Raw genomic sequence first — 19,508 nt, forward strand, 5'->3', positions numbered from 1 at the left:
CTGATTATGATGATGCTCTAGATCTCCAAATCCAATATAAGTAAAGTGTCTGTCATGCAGATTTGCTCACCAGGAGGCAAGGGCTTTCATCAAAATCCATAGTAAAGGGAAAATTGTAAAATCCTAGGAAAGGTTACACAGGGGACTTCAATTATACATGTAATATCAAGAATGACAAAAGTTAAGGTTTGGTGAATCTTCGTGGTAAGATTAAATTGTTTATTATTCTATCCACTAGAGGCCCAGTGCACAAAATGTGTGCACTTGGAGGGGTCCCTCAGCCCAGACTTCACCTTCTCACAGTCCAGGAGTCCTCAGGGGATGTCTGACTGATGGCTTAGGCCCACACCCTATCCTAAGACATCAGTTGGACATCCTTAGCGCTGCCGCAGAGGGGGGAGAGGCTCCCACCACTGTTGCTGTGCTAGCCAGCCATGAGCCTGGCTTCTGGCTGAGCAGTGCTCCCCCTGTGGGAGCGCACTGATCACCAGGGGACAGCTCCTGCATTGAGCGTCTGCCCCCTGGTGGTCAGTGTGTGTCATAGTGACCGTTCATTCTGCTGTTTGGTCGATTTGCATATTAGCCTTTTATTATATAGTATTCTACTCTTTGGATGCTTGAAATATTTTATAGTAAAAATATTTTTTTTAGAAACTAGTCATTTTTTTCCTACCTTCACCCACAAAACAAGGGTAAAAAAATGACATAAAAATCTTACAAAATATTATTTCATCAGAGTCTGATCCTGGGTGATAAAGGTTTAGGTAACTTTCACCTTCACAAAGCATTTTCTTAAACTATATTACTAATTCACAATCAAGTTCAAGAATACTGGGTAATCACCATTACTTGGTGAGTTTCAGGAACTGATATAGTTTCACCTGGGAAGAGCACTCTGTTATTCCAGGCACACAATCAACCACACTGCCTGTCTTTGTATCTTGATATTTAATTCTCCTGTTCACTACATCTCTTTAAAAAGCAGAAATCCTAACATAATAAAATATAGAAAATAATCTATTTCAATAATAATGCATCCTTTTTTTCATCAGCTTTTGTTCTATTATTTTCAAAGAATAAAGCATTACAAATAAAATTTAAGTCTAATATGTACAATCAGCCCCATGGAGCTCTCTCCCTCTCCAGAGCTAATCCAAGGAATGTATTTTTACATAAGACATTTATGGCATTCTACTATTCTTATTGCTCTAAAGCTTGCTAAGTTACTCAACATTGCTTTTTAAAATCTGTCATATTAACATGTGAAACACATTTATTTGTTTTAACTACTATGTTTGCTGCTATTTTTTTCATTCTCCTACTGATGGATGTTTATATTATATCCAGCTTTCACTATTTAAAAAAATACCATAGTGATCATACTTGTACAAGCCTTCTTTATGAATATGTGCACAAGTTTTTTCAATACATATAGAAGGATATTTGTTGCAAAATAATCTAGGTAGCACATATTGCTATTTTGTTCTTCAAAGAGATTAAAACAATTTATACATTCCATGAAGCAGCATATAAGAGTTATCATTTTACTACATTTTGTCTAGTATTTGGCAATATTATAATTCTAAATTTTTAACATCTGATAGTTATATACCATAGTTTTTAAGGTAATTATTCAGTAATTTTGATATACTATAGTGTACTAAATATTGAGATAGATTCAACAAAGTAGTTCTTCTAAAGACATTTATTTTTCTCATACCTAGTTTAAATTTTAACAATAGTCCCTGCCAGTGCAGCTCAGCAGCTGAATATAGACCCAGGAACCAGAAAGTCACTGGTTAGATTCCTGGTCAGGACCTGGGTTGCAGGTTTGTTCTCCAGTAGGGGGTATGCAGGAGGTAGCCAATTGATCAATGATTCCTCTCTCATTGATTTTCTCTCTCTCTTTCCCTTTCTCTTTTTCTAAAACTCAATAAAAACATATTTTAAAAAAATAATTTTAACAATGAGCTCCCAGTGAAATGATGTTAGTAAGAATGTCTATCTTTTACTGGGCCACTTTGTATGTCCTAGATACCATTCAATGCATTTTAAATACATCATCGTATTTAATTCTTTCAATCATTCAAGAATGGCTCTAAGAGAGCAAGGGACTTTTTTTTTTTTCTGTTCTATTGACTGTTCTATTTCTAGGATTTAAAACAGTCCTATCACCTAGTAGGTGCTCAGTAAATATTTGTTAAATAAATGAATAAACATGTCTTAGTCCATTCAGTCTGCTATAACAATAACACAGACTGGATAGTTTATAAACAACATAGATTTATTTTTCACTGTTCAGTGGGCTGGGAAGTCCAAGGTCAAGGCACCAGTACAGCTGTGATCTGGGGGAGCCCTCTTCATGGTTAATATCTGGTGGGCTTCTCATTTTGCTCTTATACTGTGGAAGGGATAGGGATCTCTGAAGGATCTCTTTTATAAGAACCGAATTCCATTCATGAAGATTCCACCCTCCTGACCTAAGCACCTCCCAAGGGTCCCACCCTTTAAAACTTTCATATTGGACACTAGGGTTTCAACATGTGAATTTGAGGGGGATGCAAACATTTAGACCAAAGCAAAATGATACCGTTATTAACATTTTACAGAATGGCATTTAGGAGTCAATGGTTAATTTATTTCCCAAAGATGATAGAACTGGTAAGAAATGGCAGACTTTTAAATCTTAAGCACTTAAACCCCTCCAATCTTCTCTTTCTGAGCTTCCCTAGAGATAGAATCCATTGTCTCGATGTTTAATATCTGATTTCTTTTAATGGTGAAATTTTAGTAAGAATGACATGTGCTTTTGTGAGAATGTAATTCTTAGCTGACATTGTCAAATATGCATAGAACTAGAGGCCCGATGCATGAAGATTTGTGCAAGAATAGGCCTTCCTTCCCCTGGCTTCCGGCACCGCCTTTGCTCCGGCTGGAGCTGCCTTCTGCCTCTTGCCTTGTTGCGTCAATTTGCATATTCCCTCCTTATTTGCTGTGGGCACTGCCATCTTTGTTGTGGAGTTACAGTCAATTTGCATATTCCATCTTTATTAGATAGGATGTTCACAGCACAGGCTCTAGAACCACTCTGAAGCAGAGGGTTCTATTGTTCTGTTAAAATGTCCCAGGAAGCTATCAAAGTCCCTAAATCTATGCCAACACACACTTGCAAGCTCATATACATGGCTTCATACTTCCAGATCTTGTATCTGCACCTGCATGAGTAGCCCAAGACATGCTTCACTTTAGGCCCAATGGAAAACCTTTGGCATGTAGGTAGGGGTCATCCTACTTTTTCTGCCTAAAAACTCTTTATCTCTAGCTGAAGTGTTTGGTCTTTCAGAATGCTCATTAGCACATCTTGGCCTCATTCCTAGGTGGGGGAATATTGTATGGTAAAAAGAAACTTTCCTTTTAATCTCTCATATAATCTATAAAATGTCTGGCCAGTATGGTTCAGTGATTCAGCATCAACCTATGAGCTAGGAGGTCACAGTTGGATTCCTGGTCAGGGCACAATCCCCAGGTTGCAGGCTCAATCCCCAGTTGGGGGCTCTTAGGAGGCAGTTGATCAATGATTCTCTCTCATCATTGATGTTTCTGTCTCTCTCTCCCCCTCTCCCTTCCTCTCTAAAATCAATAAAAATATATTTTAAAAAATAATAAAAAAGAATAAAATGCCCTGCAGGATTCACCATGTTAAGACTTTTTATTTATCCAAATTACACTGATTAAATGCATGAGCTTAGAGTTGACACACTGCCCAGAATTAATTAAATTTAAATGCAATTATGAGACTCACTTTGAGTCTTTGTTTTTGTTGAAAGTTTCTCTCAATATGTCTGTCTATGGCAAGCAATATAGTTATTAATACTGTATATATTCACTGAGATAATTTTTAAAACTTTTTATAAAATACCTATTTTATCATTCATAGCCTTTGTAAGTACATAACTTACAAAGTACATCTGCAAAATTTAGGAATTATTTATGATCTTTTTATACAAGACTAAAATACAAGCCCTGCATGCTATTAATTTTATCAGTGAGATTATTGATGATTATGCCAGCTCTACCTTAAAGTTCTGCTAAAAATTCTCAACTCTGACTGATTTTGAAAAAGTTTAAAAAATAAGGATTTCTAATTATGGCTTTTCTTAAGATCCAATCTATAACATTCAAACAACAGTCCTGCAGTATACCTATTGTTCATTCAAATGAGGGCATCTTGAGTGAACTTGCCTGTTAGTACACGAAATGCTGCATGATAAATATCAGTTCACATGCCCAAACTACTCTTCAGTCATGTAAGTACAGGCAGTAATTCAAAACATAATTACCAATAGAGCAACAATGGATTGCTTTAGGGAAGCCTACTCAATCATTTTTGAATGCACACTTTCTCCCTGTCTTTCCATGACTTATGTAAAGCTGTGTGTATAATTTCTCTGCAGTCTCCACAATGATCACTGAGCCATATACTACCACATTAAAATGTAAATGTAATCACAGAGAATGCAGAAAACGACCTTACAACCACGAGACTGCCTCTTTAATTGAGCCAATGACACAGAAGATCCTGGCTGCAGGTCATCACCGGACTCTCCTGATGAAGAGCTTCTTTACTTGGTAAATGGACACCTGGGTTACTCAGCTGATTTAGGTTTAAGTCATCACACTGGCTCTCCCCTCATCTTCCTATTGTCACATCTTGGATGTGCCAGTCTTATGTTTTTATTTCTTGGAGGTGGGGTTGAGAAAGTGAGGGAACACCTACTTTATATTGAGTTTATTTTCACTTCCAATAGCAATTAAAGCATTACTGAGCACTACACTATCTACTTCTATCAGAATGGTTTTCAGTACTCTATAACACTTGTCAAAATTTTAGACGATTTACATTCTACAAATGTTCAAGACTTTATATAATGGCACCTGTTGACTTTTGAGCCCAGTACCAATCCAGATGTACCCTCTGTTCCTGAAATACTGGCCAACTGGCTGTCTCTCAAACACAGTGCACTTTCACATGCTTCGATCTTTCTGTGATGCCATTCCAATTTTTTTTTTAAGGTTCAATTCAACAATTCAGTTCAACCACTATCTACTTTAACCACTATGCTTCCCCCAATACCTGACATTCCAGCAGCATTCATTGCACAACATTTTGTTTATATGGCTATTATAATTCTTTGGAAACTGCTTTATATATACTAGATTATGAGTTCTCTGAAAGCAAGCATTATGCCTTTTCCTCTTTTACATCCTCTCCCATTTCCTAGCATGTTGACTTGCCTATAGTTGATATTCAATACACTTACAACAATTTATTATTGCAGAATATGATTTCAAATCTCAATTTTAAAAGAATGCATCTGAATATTGAAACACTCCATGCCTTGATGCCTTTAATCAACTAACATTTCAAGTAAGTGTATGTTGAAGCGATGTATAAATCAATTCATGATAATTATTAGTTATAATTGTATTATATAATTTATCTTTGCATAGATATGTACTGTATTGGTCATCTTTTATCCCAACACCTATTCCATAAGCATTCTGTTGGGATTTAATAATACTCAGCATGTGTGCAATAAATTTAAAAGTTTAATCTTTTTATTATGTGTTTATTTGGTACTAAGGTAGAAAAAAATTGAAAATCTATTGATTTTTATTTTCCTTTGTTAAATGACTTATATATAACTTTGTAGAAGCCAAAGATCATGTTCACTACAATGTCATGGACTCAGAGGCTTTTGTTAGTGAATTTTTGATGACAGTATCAGTTATCTTTGTGTCACTAAGTCAAGGTCATAGAACATTGTGAAAATTAATGATTGAAGTTGTTTGTCATAATTTGAAGATTTAAAAAAATATTAATTCCAGGCTGAGGACAGTTAATGAAAGCATAATACATAAACCCCCAAAATTAATCTTGCAAATTACCTATTGAAAGCCTTCAAGAAAAATTCTGGAAGCAGGAGGTTCAATTAGAAAGATTATAAGGCAATTTAAGTAAGAGATAATGGATTGTCCTGGAATAATAGCAGTGGATATAGAGGAAAGTGGACATAAAGAGAAATTTAGGACAAGGAATAAAGATCCTCAAGCATCCTACAATATTATAATTCACCGAGAATCAATATGATGGTATCTTTAAAGTGAAAACACCCTTTACAATAAGGGAACAGTCAAGCTAATTCTAATCAATAAATGGGCAATCTCTCTTTTAGAAAATTCCAAACTATGCCAGTGGCTTTCTCCATTCATCTTGTGATCCCCTCTCTCCAATAATCCCCATTCTCACAGCTCTCTTGCAAGTTATCTCTTCTAGTAACTTTTACTCATTATTAAATCACCAATACCAGTCATAGTGTTCAGTACTTAAAATTACGCAACACCTTTTAATTAATGAAGGAAGGAATAAAGTTTTTTAAAGGGCAAATATTCACCAGCCTTCACATATCATTAGTTCTTAGCAATTGTTCAATAGTTCTTATGGTCCGAATCATTCTCTCTTCTATCAAAGTTCACTTCTTCTAAATTCAGTTATTTGAGATTATTGTTCACCATGAGTCAATTAATGCAATGGTCCAAAAAGCTGATGCATATGTTAATATGTTACTTCTTCCAAATTTGTGTCTTAAACAGAGGTATGAAATGTTTTTATATTCCCAAATGCATTACTAATGGTGGAGACTTCAGGCAGCAGGGCAGACTGAAAAGACAGAGCTTCTTAAATCTCATCACATAGATTTATCTTCTGTCTGTACAGAAGATAGACTCTGATGTAGTCAAAGAATCTTCAGACTAGAGACTTTCTGACAGGTGTTTTGTTACATGCATTTTCAGAGAGTGATAAAAAGCATAGTGAATGATGTGGGGATAAGCTCCATCATCAGTGATAGAACACAAAGTTTGGGGACCAATGCCTTTTGAAGATTTTTTTCTAATTACTGGTGGAATGACAGTGACATAAATAACACAAAACCATAAAAAGCCTCTTGCACAACTGAATGTCAGAGAACAGTTTGCCAAAAATCTCTCTGCTTTTGCAAGTAGATATAGATTTACTCTTTCATTATAATTTTACACATAAAGTTTTAAAATATATAATAAATTGGTGAGGTGGCTATATTCCTTATTATTTTCAAGAAAGAACTGATTGTACTTGTATTTGGAGTTCTCTACATATAGCAGAGAACAAAATATCCAATGGCTTCTGAATATTGGCATTTTGATTGTGTAGCATGAGAAATTTGGTGATTATATAAATATACAATTTTTAAATCATCAATGATATTTCTATATTTGGAATTGAAATAGATAAATAAAAGACAATTGGTATCAAAAGTACCCTTATTTCAAGATCCTCTAGTCAATATTGGACAATCTAAAACATTATTATAAGGTAAACATTTTATCAGTGTGATTTCTACCTTTTTTAATGACAATGAAATAATGAAGTCTAAGAATATTTTCTCACTAATTTTAAGCTGTCATTTTGGTCGATATTTTTATGTGGAGAGCTGGTGTTTTGAGAATCCATGAATTTTTATAACTGACTCAGGAGAAAATAGGTCTTTTTTGGGACCCTTATTCTTTACTTATATGTAAAAACAGAATGGAGTATTTCTATCTACTAAAAGAAAGCCCATGAAAAAGATAGAACGTTTATAAAATTTGAAAACATAATATTTTTCTAGGTAATTCACAATTTAGATGCTCGATGAACTAACTTGTTTGTTGTTCTACCTGGCAAATTGCAGAACCAGATGTCTGTGAATACAAACAACATGTGATAAAAGATCATTATAAAGAAGTACCAGAAAAGCCATTCACTGCTGATCACATCTGCAACTTTTTCTAAGAAAATCTGCACCTCACAAATGCTACCAAGCTTGTGGCAGCCCCATCACAGAAATTTGAACTATAATTAGCCAAGTGAAAAAAAAGTAACCCATCCATTGGTTGGCCTATGGTCTTAGACTTAGGACTTCTAGCCTGGTCCTAAGGATCTAGCCATAGAACTAAAAAGATATTTGGACCCAGCTATATTCTTTCTTATTTATTTGACTGGGAAGATTTTGAGAGAAGATGCCATTATCTGTAGGAACAGATGTTGAAAAGTTATGATGTAACAAGAAATACCGCTGGGGCTCATGCTAAATACAAGGTAAGTTAATGAAGGCACAGAAATCTGATAAAGCAATGGATGTCACTCAGTGTTTGGGACAAACATATTTTGTTCTTTAGTCAACAGTCATTTTTTCCTTCTTTTCTGCAGATAAAACTTTTGATGTTGTTTGTATAGTAAGTGACTAGTCAGGAAGGTTGAATTATGACTGGTATAAGCCCAGTGGTATGCTAGAATCTGTTTATACCAGGTCACAAGAGCTGTTTTTATGTACTTCTTCCCAGTTCAGAGTTCAATGACATCACATTGGTAGCTTGATAATTGCCACCGTGGGAGTATTTATGCCACAGAAATCAGCAAATGCTACAAATTAGGATACCACTCTCTCTGGTCCCCAGTCATGTGGGTTAACCATGTATCTGCACTCTAAGTCCATCATGGGAACCACATTTGCTTTTGCTCGTGATTGGTCCAGGAAAAGGTAGAGGACGAATCAAATTCTGACCTATAACAAGTATGAGAAAGTCTTATGGAAGGCATCTGGGAACGATTTCCTTCTTGACAGGTTCAAGCCAACAATCCACTTTTCTTCCTGTTTTAGGTATATTGTGTAATGCTCTGAGGTATAATGCTTTGAGATTCAACCATGAGGGAAGCTCAATAGAATCCAGCGATGCCTACATAGGTCATTAATTACCTTAAACCACTACCAACTAGAGCAGTGGTCGGCAAATTCATTAGTCAACAGAGCCAAATATCAACAGTACAACGATTGAAATTTCTTTTGAGAGCCGAAAACCGACTTCTGCACATGGGCCATGAAGCTTCATTCGCACTGTATGTGCGCGCCTGCACATGGTATTTTGTGGAAGAGCCACACTCAAGGGGCCAAAGAACCGTATGTGGCTCGCGAGCCGCAGTTTGCCGACCACTGAACTAGAGCATCCAAAATCCAGCAAAGTAGAAACAGTCCACCCCAGTATAGAAAATAATGGTGTGCATCTCTGTAGAGAATTTAAAAACAATAATGAAACAACTACATATTAATCCATTTCTTATTACTACCCTGTACAAATAATTCTAATAATGTTAGTGATAAGATACTCCCCCCACATGGACTATTCCTATCCAAGTTTTCTGTTATTCTAGGGGTAGTAAATCTAGAATCAACTACCTTAAACATCTAGTTACATGAAAGAAAGGTTTTATTCTGTAAGCAACTTTCATATGAGTTTTCTGTTACATGCAGGCAAAATATTCTGAAACACTGAAGCTGTTTATGGAAAGTAGCACACTGTGAAGGTTGCTAGGTCAGGTGAATCTAGCAATGAAAAGCAAAACCATGGGTTCCTACTCTTAAGGACCCAAGGAGTAACTTAGACCCCGGTCTCTCTAATTATGCAAGACCTGGCCAATTACGGTTCCTGTTCTTGTGTGTTCAGGAGACTCTTCCTGTTGTGCCATCAGTATACCAATAAAAGTGCCTTTACATCAAGTAGCATCAGCAGGTTCCTTTCATTGTAACCAAAAGAACTACCTGAAAAAAAGAACCTAGCACTGAACAACGCAATTGCAAAAGACTGCCCTAATATAAGACGTTGAATGGATTCACATTTCAAATTATATGCTTAACATAGCATGTTCATAATAATAAAATTACAATTTATCTAAATGGTAACAAAATGAGAAAAAGTGAATGATTTTTGATGTTTATACTAATGTGGGAAAATTCAGCCAAACATTATGTGTAAAAAGGCAAATAATTTATATGATGGATGGACATAAATCAGATATCAGTGTTTGTTATTTCTGAATAGTGGGAACAAGGGATGTTAATATTTTCTCCCACACATTTACTATTATTTGCAAAGTTTTTCACTCTACAGAAATAAAACCAATTTTAAAATAATTAGCACACATTTTCTTTTCATTATGGAATATTGAAAACACACTAGGTTTCTGGAACTACTGTTCACAATGAATATATATACACAAGTAAAAGTAATGAGTTCAACAAGTTAGACAAAATACATTGGAAAACTTTAAAAAGATAAAATGATGTTAGAAATTTATAAGAATTTGCTTGATAAAAAAGCATGTTATCACATCTCAAGGAAATCTCTTTCTCAAAAAATGTATAATTTATTTTAAGGAGAGGCTTAATTTTTATGAGAATGAAAAAAAACCGAAAAGCCTTTAGTTCTTTGCTGTTAGAACAGTATAATCAAACCTGAGTTATGATTCTGAGGATATGGCTTTATGAGATTAATTTCACAATCTGTGGTGGGAATCATCCTGGTGAGAATCACCTGGGCTTGGCCTGGACTCTCACGCCTCTCTGTTCCTGATGTAGTCAGATGTTTAGACTTGTTTATTTGATCCTTTACATCACCATTATTCAAACATATATACTGGTAGTTGAAGTACACATTGTATATCAAATATGTATAATATATATAAACATATATATTAGTATACACATTTTTTCTGAGTGTAGAAATATTTTGGTTGGAAAAGAAATGCAGGGAAATCAAGACACATCAGTATTTTAAAGAAGAGAAACTGATGATTTATTTGGGAAAAAAACACAAAAAACAGGATATGCCTAAGATTTCCACCTACTATTTTTAATTATGCTTTGCTCAAGAATAGACGTTTCTTTTAGGATCACAAGACATGAGACTTATTACTAAGAATAGATCACATGTAGCATCACTTGGCAATAACAATGTCTCATTATATTGCATAAATTTAATTAGACACAGTATTTTTCTGGTTCAGAAAACTGACTAGAGCAAATGCATAAATTAAAAAATCAAAAACATACCAGATACAGCAAGGAAGTCATCAATGCTTGTAATGTCATCTACAGCTTCTGTGAGGACATGGATATGATTCTCCCATGTGCACTTGTACATTTCCATGGTTTTTTTGACCACTTGACTTTTGGGTCTTGCAGCCAAAGCAAGTGCAGCATTAATAACCTGTAAAGATGTGGAATGTTCACATAGTGATTTCTTTGGGAACAGTTATTCTTAAAAAGATAGGTACATTCAATTTTAGCAACAGGAAAAATGGTAGAATGTCCCCTCACAGGTAACTCCCTTTTTGCTTTTGGTAATAATTTTCTTTTCTTTTGACAATAATTTAATTACTTTTGGAACTATTTATTACCTGCCAGTGCATTAAGAACTACAAGAGATACAAAGATAATTGATATCTGCCTTTAAGGAATTTGTATATTCCTCAACGGGAAGGCAACATATAATTATAACTCAATTCAGTATGTAGTACACGTCATGAGTACAAATAATGGTTTTATAGTCTTTAGAGAACAGAGTTCACCTTCAGCAGAAAGAGTAAGAGCTCTGACTTCCTTGAGGACTTGTTGAATTTTCACAGGACATAGTCATTATTTATTCATTTGTTCATTCATGTGTCAATCAATATTTCAAATACATTTTGAGTGTCTTTTATGTATCCAGCACTGTTTCAAGTTTTAGGGATATGGTTATGAACAAGATACAGACAAAAATCATTGTCTTAATGAACTTTATATTATAGTCAATTATCAAGTTGAACAAATGAAATAGATGTTCTGTTATATGGCTATCCTATCTAATAAAGAGGGAATATGCTAAGTGACCATCACTCCATCACAAAGATGGCTGCACCCACAGCTAAGGCCAAGTTCCCATAAGGAGCCTTAACAAGCAATCAGCAGGGACCTGAGGCTATGCCCTCCTCCGCCCCTGTGGGGCTTGACAGGGACCTCAGGCTGCGCCCCCACCCATCAGGGCTTGACAGGGTACCTCAGGCCCCACCCCCTGCCCCAATGCCAGGCCAGGAGACCTGAGGCCATGCCCCCCGCCTGGTGGGGCTTGACAGGGGAACTCAAGGTGTGCTTCCCATCCTGGTGCTGAGCTAGGGGACCTCAGGCTGCTCCCCCCACCCCAGCACCAGTGCCAGGCCAGGAGAACTCAGGCCGCTCCCCCTACCCCAGCACCGGGCCAGGGGACCTGAGGCTGTGCCCCCCTGCCTGGATGGGCTTGACAGGGGACCTCAGGCCATGCCCCCCACCCAGCGGGGCTTGACAGGGGACCTCAAGGTGCACCCCCAGTGCTGGGTCGGGGGAACTCAGGCCACGCCCACGCCCAGCGGGGCTTGATGGGGGATCTGAGGCTGCGCCCCCTCCTGGTGCTGGGCTGGGGGACATGAGGCTGTGCCCCCCTGCCTAGCGGGGCTTGACAGGGGATCTCAGGCCATGTCCCCCACCTGGCAGGGCTTGATGGAGGACTTCAAGGCACGCCCCTCACCCTGGTCTGGGCTGGGGGACCTCAGGCCATGCCCCCCGTCCTGGCACTGGGCCAGGGGACCTGAGGCTATGCCCCCTGCCCAGCAGGGCTTGACAAGAGTGGGACTGGCCGGGTCTGGATCTAGCCCAATGTGGGGGGCTGGCCGGGTCTGGTTCTCACACAATTTTGAGGTGCATGTGGGTGGGTGGGGACTTGATTCTGGGTCCCATGGTGTGCCCCAGACTCTGACAGGAGGAAGGTTTTCATATATATTTTACTAATTTTCTTTCATCTCTGACACTTCTATTATAGAGAAAGGGCAAATAGCAATATTAAATTATTTTCTCTAATTAATCCCCTTTTAATGTGCATGAATTTCCTGCACCAGGTCACTAGTAAGAACTAAATAAAAAAACAGAGTAGAGAAAGGGATAAGGAGTGGAGTGGTGGTGAAGGTAAGAAGTTTGCAATTTTAGCAAAATTGAAATGGAAATTTAAGTAAAATCACTGGTGAAAAGGAATGCTGGGACAGGGAAGTGGCAAGATTCAAAAGGTTAGAAAACAGGGGACATGCTGTGAGAATGGGAAGCAGTCCCTCCTAGAGCCTGTAGGAGTCCCCGACTGTTTACTCCAGACTGTAGTCTTATTTGGAAGGCACTGGAGGGTCCTGTTGACTTTTTAGCACTTTACTCAGAAATGCACTTTAGAAAAATTAATTGGCATAGAAGGCTAGGCAGTAGGTGATAGAAGTAGGTTGAAAAGAGCCATGCTGGAGGCAATCAAAAGGCGTTGATGGGACTTTCAGTTAACTACAGGAGGATGAGAGCAGGTTGATTATTGCCAAAAATATCACGCAGGTGTTAAATACTTTGTGTGTGTAACTGAATTTTTCAGATTTTCTATAGTGGATGTGTTTTAGCTGTATACTCAGAATAAATGAAGTTATTCTTCAAAGAAAGTTGGTTACTAAGGCTTTTTCATGACTAATGGAGAGGTGGGAGTTTTTGTTTGTTTTTGTTTGTTTTTGTCAGTAAAGGGAGTAGAGCAAGAGGTATGCAATTGTTTTAGAGGATCGTGTTGCTGAGGGGTACTAGATGTCAACTTTCCAACACAGATGCTGACTGTGAAATGACTCTTGGTTCTCTGTACAAATTACATAGAGAGCAATCAGAGAACTGAAATTGGAGCTCATAAAAAAGTTGTCTCTGCACTGGATACTAGTGACGACACAATGAAAATGATGCCACCATAGTTCCTAAAACAGGCCACACAGGCAAATGCAACATCCCAGTGGTTCTTATAAAGTTGGCCTGGATCAGAATCACCTGGAGAGGTTGTGAAAACACAGCATAAATGAAGCCACACCCTGGAGTTTCTAAGTCAGTTCAATCACCTTGCGGCTTGATAATCTGCATTTATAGCAAGTCCCCAGGTGATAGTGATGACACTGGTGGGTCTCCTGCACTGAAACCCACTGCAGTATATAATACATGCTATAACATAAGACCTATTGTAAAAGGAAACACATGACACCCTATAATATTTGGGAGAGGTACCCAGCTCCATGAGGAAAAATGCCCCAACGTACTGAAATTTGAAAAATAAGTAGACATTAGTATAAGGCGATATCCTTTTGGGAAGGAACAATAACACAGGTTATGACCCAGCAGTGAAATAGAGAATAACCTCACCTGCTGGGAAATGTTTAGCAGAAAGGCCATAGTATTGAAGTTGGAAGAAAATCAAAGGATACGATAGGCAGAGGGAGGAGAAAAACACCTTTGGAAAGTATTCACAAAGCGGAAGTGCTAAAGATGAGAAAAAGAACCATAAAAAAGGAGGTAGAAAACTGAGATATTAAAGATCAGTATGAGAAAGAAGTTTTTCAAAAAGTCAAATGTAGTAGAATCAAGAATAATGAGAACTAAAAATTGCTTTGGAATTTGGAAAACAGGCCTCATTAGTGTAGCAGAATGTTGGACACAGGATTCAAATTTTACCACCATAACATGGAAACAATAAAAATAATCTTTTTCTACTAAGTAACCTAAAGGCTGCACTTGACTTAAATGACTTCCAACAAATTATTGGGGGTAGAGGAAGGGAAAAATTTGTGGTTTGAAAACATTATGTTGATATTCTCTTATTTATTTCTTTTTTTATGAAAGAACACATGAAATTCTAAGAAAGCACACACTACTTTGAGAAATAACTACTGTACAGTATTCCTGGAGTTCAGTTTTAGAGTTTTATTAACCCATTAACTTACAGTATATATTTAAGGCTCTGGTCTCTGGTGTTTAATTTTCCCTGCAATTAGACAACTGTGCACACAGGTGTCTGTGTTGAAATTCACAGAGAGGCATACTTTTAAAGTGGTCCTGGTGCAGAACCCTCATTGGGGACAAGGCGGCATGAATATAACACAGACTATATTTTTAAAGGACATTGGCAGTTGTACTAATGATCCAGTTTATCTGACTCAACACTGTACACTATGATAAAACTCTATCCTACTTGGTTCTCCTGATATTTAGCTTGAGTCTAAAACAGACAAAATTCGGAAGGTATGCTAGCCCTGTTTAAGGGAGAAGAAAATCTTCATCCCAATGCCACACTCCTGGCATTTTTCCTATATATCTAGAGGGAGGGGGAAACAAAAAGAGACCATTCCTCAATCCTCCCCAGGCTACCTAAACAGGACTGACATGAGCTGTATTGCTTTCTGAGGCTTTTGTGTTTACATTATGGTTGAGATGCGTACACGACCCTGTGAATCACCTGGTCAGTCATTTCGCCTTTGAAACGGTGTCTTTATACTTCAGAATTTTATTACATCTTAACTAGACTATTTTAATAGCCTTTTACATAGTTTCCTATGTCTAGTCCCTACAGAAAAGGCTGTTTAAAAAAAAAAAAAGTGGGATTTTGTCCAGCAAGTAAGGAGAGCAAAGGATTTGAGCAAGATTATAGGAGCAGGACATGGAACCCAAGGAACTATGCTGAGACCTCTACTGGGTTCTTTCCTCTTTGTATCTGGCTTCTGCTCTCCCAGCATTTCCTGCCCGTGCTCACTGATGGAGGCTGTGTTTGATGCTGCTTCTCTCTCTGACTGATCTTCATTTCTCCGGCCTCACAGAGGTCTGTTCAAACTAGCTCCTGTCAGCCTTGGTGCCTGGGGGCATTAGGCACCCCTGGTGAAAGCCCGCCTAGTCTCAGCAGGTCCCATTCTACCTCCTTCAGGCCTCCTACCCTTTCTACCGGGACATGGGACGAAGGCCTCAGCCTATTTTAGGCTAAGCTCCCTCCCATTAAAAAATATTTTTCAGTTACAGTTTACATTCACTATCATTTTGAGTAGTTATATTAAATCAGAATATTTTTATGACATCATGCTTTCACTTGCTGTGGGAAACTCTCAAAATTCTAAACTTGATTCAGAATATATAGGATTTTTAGTCTGTCTCGGGGTTTACTTTGTTTCCCTCTAGGTATTATACATTTGTACTTCAGGGCCTCTTATTTGTATAGGTTCCATCTAAGATCCTGGAAAGGCCCAGGAAACGTGTCCACATGGTCATTTGTTCGAGTAAAATTTGCCACAAGGATTTTGGGATCCAGCTAAGGGAAGCTAAGCTGGGTGTATATTTAGTTTAGTTTAGTGGGCTAATTTGAAAAGGTTTACAGTTTCTTCTGTATATGTCCTTTACTACACTCATACGGTGGCACTGACATCATATTGTGATAGAACCTATATCCCTCCTAAGTGCAAAAACTGAATTATCTTCCTAGATTGTCTATAGTAAGGGCTTTATAAAATAAGTTGTTATTTAAGAGATAATCAACAGTGTGCAGCAAAAAAGAAAAAAAGAAGAAGAAAGGAAGGAAAAAAGGAAGGAAGGAGAATGGAAGGAAGAAAGAGAATGAAAGAATAAGATATGGGAAAGAAAGGCAAACAAAGAAGATACATGGATGTGTGTCTGGCAGATAATAATGCATATATTATATCATTTTTCTAGATTTTTTAAAACTTTGGTATTTGTCAACATGTAAAAATTATTAACTAGTTATCATTTATTTTTGCATTCTAAATAAATACTAACTTTTTTTGAAGAAAGACCTTCAAAATTGCATGAACTTTAGGCCCCACATAGCCTGGTTTGCAACAGTCAAACCATGTATTTTTCATAAAAAGCTACCTATTGTCTGAAATTATAAAATGAGCATGGATTCCACTGCAATATTTTATCTAAACTTGGTCTTGATAACAAGGCTTTGACTTTGCTTCCTTAGAGAAAATAGCACTACCGATAAAGAAGTCTTTTTAAACATTCTATAGTACTTCATCCTTTCTGAAGACAAGCTACTCCTTCCATCCTCCCTTTTGGTGTTTCTATTTCATTTCTGAAATTTAGTTGAAAATAGTAAAATAGTGTAGTAATCATAGGACTAACATTATTGAGATCTTACAATATTCCAGGCATGGTTTCCAAGTATTTAATTTGCATTAAAATTTTTAATCAAAGGAGAAAGGTCCTTTCAGTATTCTCATTTCACTGCTGAGACAATGGAGGCAAAAAAAAAAAAAATAGAATAATTTGTGCAAAGTTATAGAAGGAACTCTAGACTAGAAGCCAAGGGGCTTAAGTTAGAGGTTTATTTTGCTTCAGACTGATTTTATGTCCACAGCAGAGTCATATCAACTCTCCCAGGGTTCATTTTCCCAGAAGTTATAGGTATGTGTGCTCTGGGGAGAGGGATCAGGGCTTGAGTTATGTGATCCCTCTCAGGTTTCTTCAGATATGAACATCCAAATTTTTTAAATTATTATTAAATTTACTAGAGGCCCGGTGCATGAAATTTGTGCATGGGAGGGGTGTCCCTCAGCCGGGCCTGCACCCTCTCCAATCTGGGACCCCTTGGGGGATGTCTGACTGCCAGTTTAGGCCCACAGGGATTGGACCTAAACCAGCAGTCAAACATCCCTCTCACAATCTGGGACTGCTGGCTCCTAACCGCTTGCCTGCCTGCCTGCCTGCCTGATTGCCCCTAACTGCTTCTGCCTGCCAGCCTGATTGATGCCTAACTGCTCCACTGCCAGCCCGATCAGCCCCAACTGCCCTCCCCTGCCGGCCTGATTGCCCCCAACTGCCCTCCCCTACTGACCTGATCGCCCCCAACTGCCCTCCCCTGCCAGCCTGATCACCCCCAACTGCCCTCCCCTACTGGCCTGGTTGCACCCAACTGCCCCCCCGCCGGCCTGGTCACCCACAGCTGCCCTCACTGCTGGCCTGGTCGCCCCACACAGCCTGCTGTTCAGTCATTTGGTGATCCCTCACTAACCCCCCTGCTGGCCTGGTTGCCCCAAGCAGCCTGCTGTTTGGTCGTTACTGTTGCTGTGACAGTGTCCTGGACAATTTGCATATTCCTCTATTATTAGTGTAGATTGGGTGACCTTGGTTAATAAGATTATATACATTTCAGGTGCATAATTCTATATATTGAATTTTGTGCTCATCACTCAAAATTTAGCCTCCTTCTGTCACCTTATATTTGACCCCTTTTACCGTCTTCACCCTCCTCCCCCTATCCCCATACTGTTTTCTATATCAAACTAAAAAGCTTCTGCACAGCAAAAGAAATAATCAACAAAACAAAAAGGCAACTAACAGAATGGGAGAAGGTATTTGCAAACAATACCTGCAATAAGGTGCTAATATATAAAGAAATCATATAATTCAACAACAAAATAAAAACCCAAACAATCTAGTTAAAAAAAAATGGGCATAAAACCTGAATAGACACTTTTCCCAAGAAGATAATACAAATAGAAAACAGATATATGAAAAGATGCTCAATTTCACTAGTTATAAGGGAACATACAGGTTTAATACTATCATCTGATATATGTACTTCTTCTCTTAAGAGACTTCTGAAAATAATTACTTAAGAAGTGAAAATAAATCTATGCAATTTAATTTTTCCTGGGATATTTCAATATTGGCATTGATACAAATAATCTTTAAAATCTTAGTTAATATAACAAAAGCACTTTGAGGATTAAAAAGATGAGTTATGTGTGAGTACCTATAGGTCTGATTACCTCAGTGTCATCGCATGGAGACAAAATTAAAATAACTAGATATATGATACCTCCAATACAGCTAAGCTAAAATGTGAGGTGAATTTATAGGACATCCATTTCAGAGTAACACTGCAATGATTTTGGAATTGTAGCAATTCCATGCTAATGACATAGAATTCAATGCTTCCATTCTGTGCATTTCTTCCTTAGTTCTTGAAATTTTGTCCTATTACCAAATGTTTCTCACTTTCTGTGTTGGTTTTTCCATATTTCCCTAGTTTTTACAATCTTTTCCTTGTTGTGTTCTCTTATATTATACTTAATTTATGAGAAATCATCCTTGCATTTTAATAGTAAACTATGCAATATTTGTCGTCATGAATCTCCATAGTCACATCTTTATGTTAAACTAGAGGCTCAGTGCATGAATTCGTGCATGGGTGGGGTCCCTCGGCCTGGCTGGAGATTGGGCAGATGGGGGGTAACTGGCGGGGGGAAGGGACTGCAGGAGGTTGGCTAGATGGGGGGAGAGACTGAGGGAGGTTGGCTGTGGGAGCTCACTGACCACCAGTGGGCAGCTCCTGCATTGAGCATCTGCCTCCTGGTGGTCAGTGTGCATCATAGCAACTGGTCAACCGGTCGACCAGTCATTCGGTTGTTCGGTCACTTAGGCTTTTATATATATATAGATAGATAATGGAGGCATTTCCAGGCTGAGGAGTGGTGATGGTGAGGGCACATTATTTGCCATGGACTCCCACAGCTTTAGATAGTTAATTAGACTGCATTCAGCTATGGCCTCACCAGGTTGTAATCTCCTTACTCCATGAAAGGATGATCCCTGCAGGATAGGATTATTCACACTAGAACTTCTTATGAGGCTTTACCTTGCCTTTGGATACACATCCAAGAAACTGAAATAACCTACTCTAGGGGTCAAAGTAATTTTTAAACAGGGAAGGAGCAAAGCTGATTTCTGGGAGTATAT

General features: G+C 38.0%; 1 protein-coding gene across 3 annotated transcripts in view; it reads right to left on the minus strand.

Annotated features, from left to right (window-relative positions):
• The window catches only part of CTNNA3 (catenin alpha 3), a 1,399,627-nt gene that overhangs the window by 445,107 nt on the left and 935,012 nt on the right, over positions 1-19,508 (minus strand). For all 3 annotated transcript variants that reach the window (XM_080687956.1, XM_080687955.1, XM_080687954.1), the window contains exon 11: positions 10,968-11,124. In XM_080687956.1, the coding sequence (XP_080544082.1) occupies positions 10,968-11,124 (157 nt within the window). The remainder of the gene's footprint in view (positions 1-10,967; positions 11,125-19,508) is intronic.

This window comes from Plecotus auritus (assembly GCF_963455305.1).
Source record: "Plecotus auritus genome assembly, chromosome: 9".
Lineage (NCBI taxonomy): Eukaryota > Metazoa > Chordata > Mammalia > Chiroptera > Vespertilionidae > Plecotus > Plecotus auritus.